At 39.8% G+C, this 19,061-nt stretch overlaps 1 protein-coding gene across 2 annotated transcripts in view; it reads right to left on the bottom strand.

The window, feature by feature from the left end:
* Positions 1 to 6,695, bottom strand: part of LOC120064266 (thioredoxin reductase 1, cytoplasmic-like) — a 29,354-nt gene extending 22,659 nt beyond the window's left edge. Inside the window, exons 1-5 of one of the 2 annotated variants that reach the window (XM_039014713.1) lie at positions 6,325 to 6,695; positions 6,063 to 6,123; positions 3,922 to 4,031; positions 2,764 to 2,871; positions 2,160 to 2,232 (exon numbers count right to left, since the gene is read on the bottom strand). In XM_039014713.1, the coding sequence (XP_038870641.1) occupies positions 2,160 to 2,232; positions 2,764 to 2,871; positions 3,922 to 4,031; positions 6,063 to 6,123; positions 6,325 to 6,441 (469 nt within the window). In that variant the 5' untranslated portion in view covers positions 6,442 to 6,695. Of the gene's footprint in view, positions 1 to 2,159; positions 2,233 to 2,763; positions 2,872 to 3,921; positions 4,032 to 5,364; positions 5,385 to 6,062; positions 6,124 to 6,324 lie in introns of those variants that run through there. The other variant, XM_039014723.1, reaches the window with a different exon arrangement.
* Positions 6,696 to 19,061: the final 12,366 nt, after the last annotated feature.

Below are 19,061 nucleotides of genomic sequence, written 5' to 3'. Positions count from 1 at the left end.
TGAGGCTGTTTTTCCATGGTTCGGGCTAGGCACCTTAGTTCCAGTGAAGAGAAATCTTAACCCTAAAGCATACAGTGACATTATGTGTATTAGAGGTCGACCGATTAATCGGACTGGCCGATTTATTAGGGCCGATTTCAAGTTTTCATAACAATCGGTATATATATATATTTTTTTTTACACCTTTATTTAATTAGGCAAGTCAGTTAAGAACACATTCTTATTTTCAATGACAGCCTAGGAACGGTGGGTTAAATGCCTTGTTCAGGGGCAGAATGACAGATTTTTACCTTGTCAGCTCGGGGATTCGTTTTTGCAACCTTCCGGTTACTAGTCCAACGCTCTAACCACCTGCCTTACATTGCACTCCACGAGGAGCCTGCGTGGCAGGCTGACTACCTGTTACGCGAGGGCAGCAAGAAGCCAAGGTAAGTTGCTAGCTAGCATTAAATGTATCTTACAAAAAACAATCAATCTTAACATAATCACTAGTTAACTACACATGGTTGATGGTATTACTAGTTTATCTAGCGTGTCCTGCGTTGCATATAATATAATCGATGCCTGTTAATTTCTCATCGAATCACAGCCTACTTAGACAAACGGGTGATGATTTAACAAGCGCATTTGCAAAAAAAGCACCGTCGTTGCACCATTGTACCTAACCAAAAACATCAATGCCTTTCTTTAAAATCAATACACAAGTATATATTTTAAACCTGCATATTTAGTTAATATTGCCTGCTAACATTCATTATAATTAAGTCTATGATTTGATATTTGATAGAGCAGTCTAACTGAGCGGTGGTAGGCAGCAGCAGGCTCGTAAGCATTCATTCAAACAGCACTTTCGTGCGTTTTTCAGCAGCTCTTCGCAATTCTTCAAGCATTGCGCTGTTTATGACTTCAAGCCTATCAACTCCCGAGATGAGGCTGGTGTAACCGATGTGAAATGGCTAGCTAGTTAGCGGGGTGCGCGCTAATAGCATTTCAAACATCACTCGCTCTGAGACTTGGAGTGGTTGTTCCCCTTGCTCTGCATGGGTAACGCTGCTTCGAGGGTGGCTGTTGTCGATGTGTTCCTGGTTCAAGCGAGGAGAGGGAGGGAAGCTATAATGTTACACTGGCAACACTAAAGTGCCTATAAGAACATCCAATAGTCAAAGGTATATGAAATACAAATCGTAGAGAGAAATAGTCCTATAATTCTTATAATAACTACAACCTAAAACTTCTTACCCGGGAATATTGAAGACTCATGTTAAAAGGAACCACCAGCTTTCATATGTTCTGAGCAAGGAACTTAAATGTTAGCTTTTTTACATGGCACATATTGCACTTTTACTTTCTTCTCCAACACTTTGTTTTTGCATTATTTAAACCAAATTGAACATGTTTCATTATTTATTTGAGACTAAATTGATTTTATTGATGTATTATATTAAGTTAAAATAAGTGTTCATTCAGTATTGTTGTAATTGTCATTATTACAAAAAATAATAGGCCGATTAATCGGTATCGGCTTTTTTTGGTCCTCCAATAATCGGTATCGGCGCTGAAAAATCGTAAATTGGTCGACCTCTAATGTGTATTCAACTTTGTGGCAACTGTTAGGGGAAGGTCCTTTCCTTTTTCCGCATGACAATGCCCCCAATGCGCAAAGTGAGGTCCCTACAGAAATGGTTTGTCGAAATTGGTGTGGAATAACTTGAGCCTTGACCTCAATCCCATCGACACCTTTGGGATGAATTGGAACGCCGACAGAGTCAGGCCTAATCGCCCAACAGCAGTGCCCGACCTCACTAATGCTCGTGGCTGACTGGAAGCAAGTCCTCGCAGCAATGTTCCAACATCTAGTAGAAAGCCTTCCCAGAAGAGTGGAGGCTGTTACAGCAGCAAAGGGGGGAACCAACCTCATATTAAAACACCTATGATTTTGGAATGAGATGTTTGACGATCAGGTGTCCACATACTTTTAGTCATGTAGTGTAGTTCTCGATCACGTAAAAGTAATACAATTACCATTGCATGTCAATAAAATCTTTAGATAATCTGAATGAAATAACTGTAAACATGAACTCGGTAACCCCTAAAAGTTAATGAAACGTTGGTTGAAGAAGAGTGACACGTAAGGAGTACGCCAGGGAAGCCCTACTCACCCCAGGTGTTCCCTTTCGGCGTGGGCACCACATAGTCCAACACCATCACCTTCTTCCCCAGCGTCGCTGCCTCCTATCCCATGAGAAGCACAAGAGGGCAGACGTCCATTTAGACAACTTGATTAAAAGGTACTCAGCAATACTCAGATAATAAACAGGGTAGAGGGTCAATTTCCGCAAATAAGACCGTTGAAGCTCGAGGCTCAACTTCTAAACTGTTTTGGTGCCCCGATTACCATTCAGTTGAACAGGGCGAAGCGAACACGTGCCCATGCGCAGATACTGTGTGTGACTGTGTGAGAGCGAAGTCTTGCATCTCGCTCATCTCAATATCTGCGGCGCTGCTTGTGGCAACTTCATTTCGCAGAGTCTGAAAACATTACTAGCAGTCAAAGCTCATTAGAGAAGGTTTGAGGGAAACCTTGGATCCTCTCCTCCAATCCGTTTTGAGAGGAATTGAGGAAACAAGGACAGAGGAAGCAAGGATTGGACAGCTAGCAATGTTTTCAGACATTAGAGCCTTCCTTCAAGGGCCGCATCACTTGAAAAGGTGCAGGCCTGTAGTTATGCTTGGTTTGAGATGCACTGTCTGGGAGGCTCTCACCTTTGAGCAGGCCAGGCCTCCCGATCCGCCCCCGATGACGATGAGGTCATACTCGTAGACCTCATTCTCCCCGCACAGTAGCTTTTGCAGGATGCCATCTTTGTGGGCCTGAGAAGAGGATGACAGGGGGTCAGCTACCATTGCAAGAACAACATTAACCCAACAAAATCTTTAAAAAAGGCACACAAACATGTTTCAGCTTGTGGTGGGAAAAAACTAATGTAATGCAGTAAGGACACCCGACATGCTGATTTATGATGCCGAAAAAAAGGTGTTATTCAAAAATGTGCATGGCTGTGAGGTTATTCTACATTCAATAGCGATGCCGACACCACTCATGCCGGAGAGGGTGTTCTTCATACCACATAAAATGCATTCGACGGAACTAAACCAGCATTTCCATGATAAGTGCAGGAGACAGAACACATGTACATCTTAAGGATAATAAAACATTATACACTGAAGGAGAATGTGTTGGTGGCTTCAAGTAAAGCATAAGCTATTGCGTCATGCTGGCAAAGTGCCCTCTTATGCAACGCATGAAAAGACAAAAACATAGTTTCATGAGCTAATTGCAGCTCAGTGTAGAGGGAAGAGGAGACTCTAGATTTGGGTGTTCTTAAGTAGCCGTTTTTATGTAAAAATAAGTTTGGCAGTGGCATCAGGCTCTTATAACCACACTTGACCCAAATAGATCCACTCAACCCTTGTTTCTGGCAAATGGACAAAGACACTCTTCAGTAATATTACAAAGCAATTAAAGCCTGCAGTGGGCATAATTTACCACATGCTAAAATGCGAGGGGAACCTATGACATCAAATGTAAATGTATCTTTCTTTGCCAAAACCTGACATTTCAGCAGAAGTTTGAGTTATGGGTCCTGTGTGGCTCAGTTGGTACAGCATGGCGCTTGCAACGCCAGGGTTGTGGGTTAAATTCCCACTGGGAACCAATATGGGGGGGGGGGGGGGTGGGGGTATGAAAATGTATACATTCACTACTTTAAGGTCACTCTGGATAAGAGCATCTGCTAAATGACTAAAATGTAAATCAAAACAGGATAAGTCCAAAAGTCTGAAAGTTGGTGGCATTTGCAAAAACACAAGTGAAATGACAGTGAAGTTGTTCTTGAAATCTTACGCTACGTCGATCCATACCTGCATTGTTTTGTCACAGCCGCCAATGTGGGTTTTGTTGACGAAGACATTGGGGACAGTTTTCTGCCTGGTCATCTCAAGCAGAAGTTCTTGATAGTTTGATCCATCATCTAGACAACAGTTAAGAGATGTTAGCAGAGTAGCAGCTAAATGTATATGAAATGAACCATTCATATCTCTGTCATGTACACTAGGGTCATTATACGTGACATTCATACAAACAGTACATGTATAAACATTACAGGTGTCCCTGACAAAGAAAACTACTTGCAACACTGTATCAACTATTAACTTGCAACATTTTATAAAATATTCTGGGCCCTCAGTTTCCTGTGCCAGTGAGCTCAGGACAGACCAAGCTGTAGGCTATTTGCGCAAGGGAGAAGAAGTAATCAGGTAGGCCTATTTTATGACATTTCCAATGGATCAGAATTACATTTTTCCCTTTCACACCAAATGGTTATCGAAAGGGAGAGAGCTGGAAAGATTTGTCAAATACATTGAGGATGTATTGTCATTCTCAATGATGTAAAAACAGACGACGTTTGCTTGCTGTTTGAGGTGAAGAAAATATTACTTTGAGAAGCTCTACAGCGGATTAGTGGTGATGCGTTAATTCAATCGGAAATACTATCAGATCCCCAAATGGGCACATTTATATGCCTATATTTGTGCGCAGGCCAGGTAGCCTATAGGCCTAATCAGGTGCGCGTCCTAACGCAACATTGACAGGAGCGCTCCAAACAAAAGGCAATTAATAAATTGACAAAATTCGCAAATGGAATGAAATAAATCAAAACTTGAGTAGTATAGGTTGTGCGCTCTGCAAACATGTCCACTCAATGAGAATGGTAAAAGACTGGAATAACAATATATTGAATGCATTAACAGAAATTAGCAAAACAAACATTGTAGATTAGAATATATAGGAATTAACAGTAAATGTACTACTGGTGATATGTAATGGGGAACTGATTGAGACTGACAGTCAAATGCAAACAATTCACACAAATGAACTTATGAAACAATGAATGTGCACAAATTGGCAGGAGAGAGTGCATTCTGGAGAGAGAGGTGCATTGGGCATCTTAGCCACACTCCCCCTTCTTGGACTTCCCCATCCCCACGGCCTCCGCAATCGATTAGTACACCGAGATCGTCGAATAAGACTGGTGTCCCGTGTGTTATGAAAAATATATATTATACACATTTGCTTCTGCTCGATTAAAACAAATCTAGCTCGACCAACAGCCTATCGAACAAACAATCGGCCAGTCGACTAATTGGGGTCAGCAGTAAACGTAAAACATACAACAACTTAAATTCTAAGTGCTGACAGTGGGTTCAGTCTGATGTAACTGTCACTTTGGGTCTGTTCTGCAAACAAACAGTTTAAATACACTGCATAATTCAGTACTTGCAATCTTTTCTAAGTATATTTACCAGAGCAATTTATGTAGTGCCCAGTGTGTATTTACCAGAACAGCTGTGACCGGTGAGAGATAAAATGGCCAAGCATCCAGAGGAGAGAAAGAGATTGAGGGAGTGACTCAGCACATTTTGTGGTGGCCCTAACAAACATTGACAGTGTATTCTGTGGTAAAACATTAACATATTGACTATGCAAGTAAAAACAATGATAATTTTATTAAAAGGCACCCATTAGCCTTTTTTTTAACCTTCTGATCAACCATTAACAAGTGAGAAATATCAGATAAAGCAATAAGGAACAGCTTTACGGTGAGCTTGAGGAAACAACCCATTACTAGAATAACAGATCCTGTACATATTTGTATGTTTTACCATTCAAAAGACATATTGCAAATGTGTATGGTCCATCAACATTTCCCAAGTTAATTTTAATTGACTAATTTAGCCCTTGCACTTGATAGTCCACACTGACTGAGTGACAGCATGACCATGCAACTGGTCTGGAGGCGTGGATCCTTAGTAGAGTACTACGTAATACCTTTTGAACTTCCATTGCCAATTCAATGATATCCCAAAACGTATAGCCAACTTCACTGAGGCTAGAAAAATACTGGTCATATAACAAAGAACTACATGTCAGACTTTTGAATGCTGTACATCGGCCTTCACAGAAAGAAGCTTGCCACCACTTCCTGTGAACAATTCCTTACCAATTAGATCCAGCTCCACCACATTGCAATTCACGTTCAGTTCCTTGAACAGATCCTTCACCTGGAAAGCAAAACAAATATGCTGCTTGAATCCCGTTTTATCTTCGCTGTATTAACTAACGTTACCCATCTATCTATCCAGCGTGTTACTGTAGTCATTTAACGTTACTTAGTTCTGTCAGAAGCTAGCAAGTAACCGACTACTACTAACTAGCTAGCAAGATAGGTAGACAAAAAGTAAAAACAAATATGTTGGACTTACTTTCACACAAAATGGACAGTAGCTTTTACTGAATACCAACACTTGGTTTGAATCAATAAGCTCCTGTATCCGAGATTTTAGTTGATTTCTCCCAGAGTCAGTGTCGATGGGAGGCATTGTTGGACTATTTTCGCCTGGCTTGCCTCCTGGCAAGCTTGAACGTATGCGAAAAATGGGAAAGAGCGGAGCGAAACACGCAATCTAGCTGTTAAACGATGACCCAGCAAGTCCGATTTCTCAAGTAGTTGTTGTTGCGAATCACAGATAGATAGAAACTACCTTGTTAGCTAGATATAATTCCAACAGGTCAACTTTTGCCCTCATGTCGTTTCAGCACCCGCCCGGTATATCAACCCCGCGAAATGTCTTGCGTAAATCTTGTTTAAGGTCAGAGAGGAAGAGGCGAAGCGAGAGGGTTTACCCAGCCCAAAATCTGTCCACGTTAAGCAGATCATTCATTATTAAGCAAGTGATGAGTTTTTGTATGGGGGTGACAATGAGAGTGTCGAATTTAGTAAATATAAACATGTATAGCTATTTTCGTAATGCTTAGGTTGTTACGGGTGTACTGTTTATATCGGAGTTGTATCGGAGTTTGACAGCCCGCCGTTTCCGCTCTGTGGACAACGAATCCTTTTGTTAAGGTGGAGACACAAGCATCTCGTCATTATATACAGTATCTCTGGTATCTCTGGTTAGGGGGGTATGTCTGTTTACATGCCTGAATGTATACTAACGCTTGTTTCAAACTCTACTCTAAAGACATATATTTATATATGATCAAACCACATTATACGATTAAATTGACGAAGCAGTGAAATTGATATTGATAATCCACGTGATATTAATCAGAATTGTAACATTGTTGGAGGACGCGGACCAACAGGCAATATTTTCAGACAGCTATAACATTACTTTTGACAGGGTCTGTGCTATCTTGAATACTTAAGACATTATATATTTTTATTCGACCTTTATTTAACTAGGCAAGTCAGTTATAAAAAACGAATTCTTATTTATAATGACGTCCCTAGCCCATTGAAATGTAAAATGGTTGAATTAAGGATTTGGGTTAGGTAAGGATTATAGTTAAGGTTAGGGCAGGGTCCCGAGAACCGAGTTTGGGAAATGCGGGGTTAAGGTCTAGCGTAGGGACGTCCCAAGGATCCCGCATAGCACTGAACCTTTTGACAGCATTCCTTCTCTGAGTCAGAGATGGAAGAGGAAACGAAACATCCCACTCCCTCATTTGTTCTGTTTCAATGGAAAGCAATGAACTAAGTACACCAGACCCAGCTGCATTGGTAACTATGGGAGAGCCACCCCTTAAAATAGACAGGAACTGACCATTTGTTTCAATGGAAAACGGCCAGAGTGAACTATCTTAATTTATCCACCATCTTTGTCTGAGTCGCTCCAATGAAAAATCCTGTGATAGCCACAAGCAATATTCTTGAGGGGGAAGCACAAAAACAGACATAAATGTATCTATTTGGATCTATCCATCCACATCTATTTCCACATTTAAAAAGTATTAGCTACTTAGTATAAAAAATTTAAAAAATTCTCAAAGACTACTATACACTTGACTTTTATGGATTTGTGCTTTTATTAGGCTACATTAATTATTTGATATAATGGTTGTTGTATGCTTCTAATGTTATGCTATTGCTCAAAGTCATAATCCATTACAAATAAGAAACGCATTACTCAGTCCCAATGTTTTGGCTCATAGCACCATCTGCTGGAAAACAAGTGTACATTTAGATTTTATTGGGATCCCCATTAGCCAATGTCAACAACTAGTCTTCCTGGGGTCCTTACCGAATGGGCAAGTTCGGGGGCCCCCCAACCTTCCGGGGGCCCACAACCCCAAAATAAATATAAAATGGGGTATTTTCCTAAGCATGCCTTCTAGACATGGCTGTAGCTAGATACTGTCTGCCTACCTACCTAGGTACATTTGTACGGCCTGGTCAAAGGTTGAGGGTTATGCCATATTTCTATAAGGCTAGATATTGTTCTAAATCTAATCTATGTGCCTATGACCTAGAAATGCCTCGGACGTGATGAAAAACAAGCCCATATTCCCCCATGGTCAAATTCCCCTTTAAAATATAAATAAATAACATACACAATACATAAAGTGACACAAAAGAAAGCCAATTTGCAATTTTATTTGATTGTATGAGAGACACTGTCGGAAAAAAACATACAGTATTTTTTGGGGTTTCGATGTTACCTTTTACATGCACTGAAACTCCAAAAAGTGTCTTAAACATCAATATTCAGAGTGAAGAAAACGTGTTTCACTGTTTTAAAACGCATTCTGTGTATCATAACACTTATATTGGGTTTACAGCCACCAAACACCAAATCTCAGCTAAGGTGCATTATTTTTCATGGTTTCATTACACAGTGATGGTGCATTGCACTGCATTGGATTCGGTTCCTTTAACTAATGGTAGGATTGGTACTGGAACAGAAACTGGATTATTTGAGTTCAACCATTGGCGGGGCTGTATCTGGAACTGCATATTGCAATAGAATGATATGAAATAGAATAAGTTCTGACACTTAACTATTGTTTGACTCTTTCAACATGACACTGAAAAAAGCTATGAATAACCAAAAATATGAGCTTGTTTTACCCCCAATGTTTTGTGTGACACACACAAAGTGGTCACAGTTTGTGTGATGAGAAACAATATTTGTTACTTTTGAGCATTCCACTGTGGGTTATTATTGTGGTCCTCCATGTTTTACATTGACTTACATGTACAGTGCCTTGGGACAGTATTCAGACCCGTTGACTTTTTCCACATTTTGTTAAATTACAGCCTTATTCAAAAAAAAATCCTCAGCAATCTACACACAATACCCCATAATGACAAAGTGAAAAGAGGCTTTTAGAAATGTTTGCACATTTATTTAAAAAAAAAAACAGAAAAAACTTATTTAGATACATTTAATTGATTGGACATGATTTGGAAAGGCACACACCTGTCTATATAAGGTCCCACAGTTGACAGTGTACGTCAGAGCAAAAACCAAGCCTTGAGGTCGAAGGAATTGTCCGTAGCGCTCCGAGACAGGATTGTGATGAGGCACAGATCTGGGGAAGGGTACCAAAACATTTCTGCAGCATTAAAGATCCCCAAGAACACAGTGGCCTCCATCATTCTTAATTGGAAGAAGTTTGGAACCACCAAGACTCTTCCTAGAGCTGGCCGCCCAGCCAAACTGAGCAATCGGGGGAGAAGTGCCTTGGTCAGGGGGGTGACCAAGATCCCGGTTGTCACTCTGACAGAGCTCCAGAGTTTATCTGTGGAGATAGGAGAACCTTCCAGAAGGACAAACATCTCTGCAGCACTCCACCAATCAGGCCTTTATGGTAGAGTGACCAGACGGAAGCCACTCCTCAGTAAAAGGCACATGACAGCACACTTGGAAGTTTGCCAAAAGGCACCTGAAGACTCTCAGACCATGAGAAACAAGATTCTCTGGTCTGATGAAACCAAGACTGAACTCTTTGGCCTGAATGTCAAGCGTCATGTCTGGAGGAAACTTGGCACCATCCCAGTGAAGCATGGTGGTGGCAGCAACAAATGAAAGTTACAGTTTTGTACAGATGCTGTTAATTTAAATAGTGAAAAGAACTGAACCAAGAATCGAACCCTGTGGGACACCTTTTGTTATGTCTAGAAATCCTGATTTAACGCCATCCCAAAGACAGGGAGCAGGACGTAAAGAGGACGTAAAGGTAACGTAAGGGTAATGGCGGACTGAAGGAAGTTATGTAGAGCACCTCAAGATAAAACATAATATTCGAAATATCTGCTAAATTAGACTAAAATATTAGCACTACATAATCTGGTGAGTGATAACCTTCAATCTGGATAATAACACAAAACAAATCCTAAAACTAGAGACATTTATCGACAAATATTACGAAAACAGGCAACAACCAAACATGACGGAGAGTAAGACAGGGGAACCGATTCCAAAACGAAAACGTGACTCTTCTACAGACACTGATGATTTAATATTCTCACCACCGGGAATGGTAAAGGTCGAAACCGATCTGTTAAAATCAATAAATGACAAACTGGGTATACTTGAATTAGTTAGTAAGGATATAAAAGAGTTGAAGGCAAGCCTAGAGATGAGTGATGAAAAAGCTGCGACATTGGAGAAGGAAACACACAAGCTAAAAGGGACAGTCAATAAGATTGAAACCGAAATGAATGAAATTAAAAAGGAGAACACCGTTCTGAAGGAAGCCTTACTGGACATATAAACTAGATCCATTGGAGAAGGAAACACACAAGCTAAAAGGGACAGTCAATAAGATTGAAACCGAAATGAATGAAATTAAAAAGGAGAACACCGTTCTGAAGGAAGCCTTACTGGACATACAAACTAGATCCATGAGAGAGAATTTGGTACTTACAGGTATCCAAGAAAAAGAAGGAGAAGTTCCTGAATCTATAGTTAGAGAGTTCCTCCTTACAGCGCTTCAGATTCCACGCGAAGTTATCGACAAAATCCAACTTGAACGTGTACACCGCTTCGGGCAGAGGTACGAACGCCCAATCGTTGCCAAATTTGCTTCATTTAAAGATAAAATAATGGTTAAAAGCCTGGGTAAAAGACTTGCTGGGACCAAAATTGTCATGAATGATCAGTTTCCGAAGGAAATTGCAGAACGGCGCAAAGTTCTGTATCCAATTTTCAAAGAAAATAGATTAAAAGCGAAACGAGTAGCTCTCGTCGTTGATAAACTATGTATTGATAACCAGTTGTTCAGAGACACTAAGACTACTCCATGGTTATTTTAAAAATTACAAAGTTCTCATAGACGAGGAAAATAAACACAATTCAAGCCCGGTTATTGATTGTAACAATACAATAAAAAATATAGCTTTTCTATAAATCTTCACATATAACTAATTGAACACACAAGCACTATTTCTACACAGTGAAGATAAAAACTAAGTAAACTAATTGAACACACAAGCACTAATTCAACATAGTGAAGATAAAAACTAAGTAAACAGAAGGCACAGTATGTGTGGATGGTGTGGTTTGTGCTTATTTTTTATTTGATTTGTTATGTTTGGAAAGTTGAGTGAGTGAGTAATGAAATGGTTGCATATCCCAGAGCCAATGTATTGCTGTGAGCCGGGTATGAGAGGGCTTTCAATGTTGTTCAGATGATGGATATACTTTTATAATGAATTATACGTCTTATTTATTTATTGTCCTATCATGGAGAACTACATTTTTAAAATAAATTATATCTAATTATTTATTATCCTATTTTAATGGTACGGTCCATGGTCCTATACCCTAGACACCCACCTGAATGACCCAGATACTAAGGAGAAGTCCCTAACTGTTTTATGTGCCCGCTGTAAGCGGTCTGTATGCAGCTAAAATGAGGTCAGAGACCAAGAGCAGCACTGCCCCCTCAAGATTCTGAGCCTGCTTGGCAGGGTTGGTCCTGCAAAGCCAAAGCCCCCTAAAGGGAGAGCATAATATACAAGGAAATTCTCAAAGCTGCTAATGAGAACCTTGACGACCTTGTACCTAGCCGGTGGGGATTCCGGTGGGGTGCCGCCACCCAGGCAGTGGCAGTGCTGGCAACACTAGCTGCAGTAACCCATGGGGAGGGGGTCACACTCGGACATTCAGAGAGGGGGTATATTATTGTGGCCCTGGCGGCACAAAATCAAAGTCGGACTGCATGGAGATGCGTGGGGACATGGTCATGACGGGTGGCCGTATTGTGGGTGTTTCAGGAATAAGGTGTACATTTTACCTCCATCATCTAGGATGTGACAATGGTAAATAAATCTCTCAATTTTTGCTCATTTTTTGCGCGGTCTTGCAGGCCTTCTCATGCAGCTGCAACTGCAAGTGCATTTGTAAATCATGACCCATCTTGAGTTGGGCTCTGGGATGGTGCAATTGTTGAGAAAGTGAGCTTATGGTTGTGTGGGGGTAAGGGCTGAGTGTGTGTGGGTCTATGTGTGTATCCCACAACTGTTGCGAAGGAAGAAGTAAAAGATGTTAGGGACTATAGAGGATGATCCACAGCAATATATAATAAAAATCGAGGTGAGAGCAATGGAAATGCATATGGCAATTGATCTACTTCAATTCGGTAAATGGCACTGTGCTCTTTTCAAAGAATGGATCCCAGTCGGTTCAGGGCTATGGGATACAGGGGGTCGAGGGTGGTCTGCCGGGCATTGGGATGACAACCCAACTCGAGATGAGGGCTTTTAGCGGGTGGAATAGTAGGGACCAATTGGAGGTTTACTTAGTAGAAATGCAAATATCATGGTACAACTATATAGACACTCAATCATTATGTTACTTTTTAATAGTACGTTTACAAAAATATATTTTGATAAAAATAATTGAAAGGTGTGTCTCATTATGGTAAGTGGTGAAATAAGTATAGCCAGTTACAATTGTAATGGCTTAGCAGATAATAAGAAAAGACGATCAGTATTTACCTGGCTAAAAGAGAAGGATTATAATATCTATTGTTTACAGGAAACCCATTCAACAGTTTTAGATGAAGTTTTGTGGAAAAAGAACTGGGGGGGCAAAATATATTTCTCCCATGGGCAAAGAAATTCAAAAGGGGTGATGGTTTTAATTAACAATAATTTTGATCCAAATGTGCAAATTGTCCAAACAGATCCTGAAGGTAGATGGATTATTTTAAATATGTTATTGGACAATAAACAGATATGGCTTATTAACCTATACGGTCCGAATAATGATGATCCAAGCTTCTTTGAAAATATATATAAGAATTTATCAACTCTACAAGCAACACTAGACTCTATTATTATAGTGGGAGATTTTAATATGGTCTTAAATACCTCTATGGACCGGAAAGGAAATCACACTACAAACTATCACCCTCAGGCACTTAAGGAAATCATGAATGTCATGGATATATTGGAATTAGTGGATATATGGAGACTTAAATACCCTGACTTAGTGAGATATACATGGCGGAGGCTTAATCAAGCTAGTCGTCTTGACTACTTTCTTATACCATTCTCTCTGGCACCAAAAGTTTAAAAAGTGTTGATAGGGGACAGAATGCGGTCGGATCATCACATAATTGGCATATATATTTCTCTTACAGAATTTCCACGTGGGCGAGGATATTGGACATTTAATCAAAGTCTACTAGATGATAAATTGTTTAGAACAAGGACAGAAGATTTTATAACTGACTTTTTCAGACATAACATAGGTACAGCAGATCCCCTTATTGTATGGGACACTTTTAAGTGTGCCTTTAGAGGCCATGCAATTCAGTACTCATCTATAAAACAAAAGCAATTTAGATCAAAAGAGTCCATATTAACAAAGGAAATTGAAGGACTAACAGTACAGTTAGATAGCAATAAAAACGGTACCATAGAGGCACAGAATAAGTTAGAGGAAAAACAAAAAGAAATGGAGGAACTTATTCAAGAAAGATCCAGTGTAATATATTATAAAAATAAAGCGAACTGGATGGAATATGTGGAAAAATGCACCAAATTCTTTTTCAATCTTCAATATAGAAATGCTACCAAAAAAAAGTATTAAAACTTGTTACAAATGATGAAGTCACGCATGATTCACCAAATGATATTTTGAAAGAGGAAGTAAAGTACTTTAAGAATATGTTTTCGTTTCAGGCTCCTCCATCTCCACTAACTGAAACTAATTGTATGGATTTTTTTCCTATTAATAATGTAAAATTAACATCTGTACAGAAAGACTCATGTGAAGGCCAAATTACAGAGGAGGAACTGCTTGATGCAATTGGGGCCTTTAAGGATGGGAAAACTCCAGGGCTGGATGGCATACCAGTGGAAGTATACAAAACTTTTTTTGATATACTCAAAGGACCATTATTAGCTTGTTTTAACCACTCCTATATAAATGGTAGATTATCAGACACGCAACAAGAAGGTCTGATATCATTATTACTGAAACAGGACCCAAGTGGTATATATAAAGATCCAGTCCATTTAAAAAATTGGAGACCTCTTACACTTCTGTGTTGTGATGCAAAAATCCTAGCAAAATGCTTGGCGCATAGAATAAAAAAAGTTTTGTCAGATATTATTCATCCTAATCAGACAGATTTTTTACATGGACGATACATTGGAGATAATATAAGGCAAGTACTGGAAACAATAGAACACTATGAAATATCGGGGACACCAGGCCTGGTTTTCATAGCTGATTTTGAAAAGGCTTTTGATAAAGTACGACTGGAGTTTATATATAAATGCCTAGAATATTTCAATTTTGGGGAATCTCTTATAAAATGGGTTAAAATTATGTATAGTAACCCTAGGTGTAAAATAGTAAATAATGGCTACATCTCAGAAAGTTTTAAACTATCTAGAGGAGTAAAACAAGGTTGTCCACTATCGGCATATCTATTTATTATTGCCATCGAAATGTTAGCTGTTAAAATTAGATCAAACATTAATATTAAGGGATTAGAAATCCGTGGCTTAAAAACTAAGGTGTCATTGTACGCTGATGATTCATGTTTTCTTTTAAAACCACAACTAGAGTCTCTCCACAGCCTCTTAGAGGATCTAGATACCTTTGCTATCCTCTCTGGATTAAAACCAAATTATGATAAATGTACCATATTACGTATTGGATCACTAAAAAATACACATTTTATATTGCCATGTAGTTTACCAATTAAATGGTCTGACGGAGATGTGGACATACTCGGTATAAAAATCCCAAAAGAAAGAAATGATCTCACTCCAATACATTTTTATAGAAAGTTAGCAAAAATAGATAAGATCTTGCTACCATGGAAAGGAAAATACCTGTCTATTTGTGGAAAAATCACCCTGATTAACTCTTTAGTCATATCACAGTTTACCTATTTGCTTATGGTTTTGCCTACACCTAGTGACCTGCTTTTTAAATTATATGAACAAAAAATATTCCATTTTATTTGGAACGGCAAGCCAGATAAAATTAAAAGGGCCTATTTATATAACGAATATGAATTCGGAGGGCAGAAATTATTAAATATTAAAGCATTAGACCTCTCACTAAAGGCATCAGTCATACAAAAGTTATACTTAAATCGAAACTGGTTCTCTAGTAAATTGGTACGAATGTCTCATCCTATGTTCAAGAAGGGCCTTTTTCCCTTTATTCAGATTACACCTGCTCACTTTCGCTTGTTTGAAAAGGAAATAATCTCCAAAATATCCTTATTTTTTAAACAAGCCTTAGAAAGTTGGTTGCAATTTCAGTTTAATCCACCTGAAAGGACGGAACAAATAGTACAACAAATATTGTGGTTAAATTCAAATATAGTAATTGATTAAAAAAACTGTATTTATCGAAGAAATTTTTAAAAAAGGTATAATTTTTGTGAATGATATCATAAATAGGACTGGTGGAGTTATGTCACACATGCAGCTAACACAGACATATGGAAATGTCTTCTCTACCCAAAATTACAACCAATTAATTGCAGCATTACCACAAAAATGGAAGAGGCAAGTAGAAGGGGAAAAAAGTAAGGAACTTGTATGTCGGCCCTATATTAAAGAACATAAATGGTTAAAGAAAAGTGTGATAAATAAAAACATATACCAATTTCATTTAAGGACCAAAGAACTGACAGCTGTGCCATATAAATTGCAAAATAGTTGGGAAGAGATTTTTGATGTACCCATTCCATGGCACATGGTTTATGAATTGATACGCAAAACAACGCCGGATTCAAAACTTCGAATTTTTCAATTTAAATTACTGTACAAAATTCTTGCAACTAATAGAATGTTATATATATGGGGGATACAATCTCCCCAGCTCTGCAGATTCTGCTGTGAGGAGGCAGAGTCATTAGATCATTTATTTTGGTATTGTCCATATGTAGCTCGTTTTTGGTCACAGGTCCAGGAATGGCTGAAGAATTGCAACATTTGCCTAGAACTAACGCTACAGATAGCAATACTGGGGGATTTGAAAAGCCATAGTCAATCAATCAATAATATAATAATTATTTTAGCAAAAATGTTTATTTTTAATTTACAATCTGTAGAAGCTATGAGAATAGGAAGGTTCAAATCTTTTGTGAAGCATCACAGCACAGTTGAAAAATATATGGCAAATAAAAATCCGAAATGGATGATGTTGGAAGATAGATGGGAAGGGTTGAGTGGAACTGAAGGGTGGGACTAATAACAAGATAAACAATGTAGGGCATACAGGATCTGTGAAATGTGTATAGGTGCGGAGCTTTTGTGAAATAGCACAGTTACAAGTGGAAATAAAACTGGATGGACAACAGAAATAGAGGAAGGACTAAGAACAAACAAGAGAGAACTATTATAAAGTAGACTGTGTCTGTAAAATGGGTATAAGATGTATAAATTGAAGGTAAAAGCAGAAATGTTTATCAGTTTACTCCAATTGGGGGATCGGTGGTAGGGTTGCGGGGAATAATAATAAAGGTATATTCTTTTAAAAAGTATGTATGTCTATATAGGTATGTGTATGTATATATGTGTATATGTATGCATGCGTGTATGGATATATACACTGCTCAAAAAAATAAAGGGAACACTTAAACAACACAATGTAACTCCAAGTCAATCACACTTCTGTGAAATCAAACTGTCCACTTAGGAAGCAACACTGATTGACAATAAATTTCACATGCTGTTGTGCAAATGGAATAGACAAAAGATGGAAATTATAGGCAATTAGCAAGACACCCCCAATAAAGGAGTGATTCTGCAGGTGGTGACCACAGACCACTTCTCAGTTCCTATGCTTCCTGGCTGATGTTTTGGTCACTTTTGAATGCTGGCGGTGCTTTCACTCTAGTGGTAGCATGAGACGGAGTCTACAACCCACACAAGTGGCTCAGGTAGTGCAGCTCATCCAGGATGGCACATCAATGCGAGCTGTGGCAAGAAGGTTTGCTGTGTCTGTCAGCGTAGTGTCCAGAGCATGGAGGCGCTACCAGGAGACAGGCCAGTACATCAGGAGACGTGGAGGAGGCCGTAGGAGGGCAACAACCCAGCAGCAGGACCGCTACCTCCGCCTTTGTGCAAGGAGGAGCACTGCCAGAGCCCTGCAAAATGACCTCCAGCAGGCCACAAATGTGCATGTGTCAGCATATGGTCTCACAAGGGCTCTGAGGATCTCATCTCGGTACCTAATGGCAGTCAGGCTACCTCTGGCGAGCACATGGAGGGCTGTGCGGCCCCACAAAGAAATGCCACCCCACACCATGACTGACCCACCGCCAAACCGGTCATGCTGGAGGATGTTGCAGGCAGCAGAACGTTCTCCACGGCGTCTCCAGACTCTGTCACGTCTGTCACATGTGCTCATGTGCTCAGTGTGAACCTGCTTTCATCTGTGAAGAGCACAGGGCGCCAGTGGCGAATTTGCCAATCTTGGTGTTCTCTGGCAAATGCCAAACGTCCTGCACGGTGTTGGGCTGTAAGCACAACCCCCACCTGTGGACGTCGGGGCCTCATACCACCCTCATGGAGTCTGTTTCTGACCGTTTGAGCAGACACATGCACATTTGTGGCCTGCTGGAGGTCATTTTGCAGGGCTCTGGCAGTGCTCCTCCTTGCACAAAGGCGGAGGTAGCGGTCCTGCTGCTGGGTTGTTGCCCTCCTACGGCCTCCTCCACGTCTCCTGATGTACTGGCCTGTCTCCTGGTAGCGCCTCCATGCTCTGGACACTACGCTGACAGACACAGCAAACCTTCTTGCCACAGCTCGCATTGATGTGCCATCCTGGATGAGCTGCACTACCTGAGCCACTTGTGTGGGTTGTAGACTCCGTCTCATGCTACCACTAGAGTGAGAGCACCGCCAGCATTCAAAAGTGACCAAAACATCAGCCAGGAAGCATAGAACTGAGAAGTGGTCTGTGGTCACCACCTGCAGAATCACTCCTTTATTGGGGGTGTCTTGCTAATTGCCTATAATTTCCACCTTTTGTCTATTCCATTTGCACAACAGCATGTGAAATTTATTGTCAATCAGTGTTGCTTCCTAAGTGGACAGTTTGATTTCACAGAAGTGTGATTGACTTGGAGTTACATTGTGTTGTTTAAGTGTTCCCTTTATTTTTTTGAGCAGTGTATATTTACCCCCAAAAATATGGGGGATTGGAAATGATGCAGACAATTACATTGGAAGCAACATTCTTTCCGCAATATTAAGCTGATCCACCCCTAAGAAAAAAAATAAAAATAAAAATAAAAAAGTACACACTGTGGTCTATATTTTAAATCATTCTCAAACCAGCTACAAGCAGCCCGATCTAAGCCAATAGTAGAGAGTTTCTGAATAAGTAAGGTGTGATCCACAGTGTTGAATGCATTGGACAGGGCAATGAAGAGGGCAGCACAGTGTTTCTTCATATATAAACAATTCATGACATAATTTAAAACCATAGAAGTAGCAGAGATGTTACTATGACCTGGTCTGAACCCTGACTGTTTTACATTCAGAAAAGACGTAGCAGTTAAAAGGGATCTAAGCTGAGAATTAATCAATGATTCCATGATTTTGCTATGCAAGAGAGTTTGGAAATGGGACAATAATTATTTAGATAACTCGGGTTGCCAGCTTTATGTAGAGGAAGCACATGGGCCACCTCCAAACTCTAGGGATAGTACTCAATATAATTGT

This window comes from Salvelinus namaycush, chromosome 2, assembly GCF_016432855.1.
Source record: "Salvelinus namaycush isolate Seneca chromosome 2, SaNama_1.0, whole genome shotgun sequence".
Classification (NCBI taxonomy): domain Eukaryota; kingdom Metazoa; phylum Chordata; class Actinopteri; order Salmoniformes; family Salmonidae; genus Salvelinus; species Salvelinus namaycush.
This window is presented reverse-complemented; position numbering and strand designations above follow the sequence as displayed.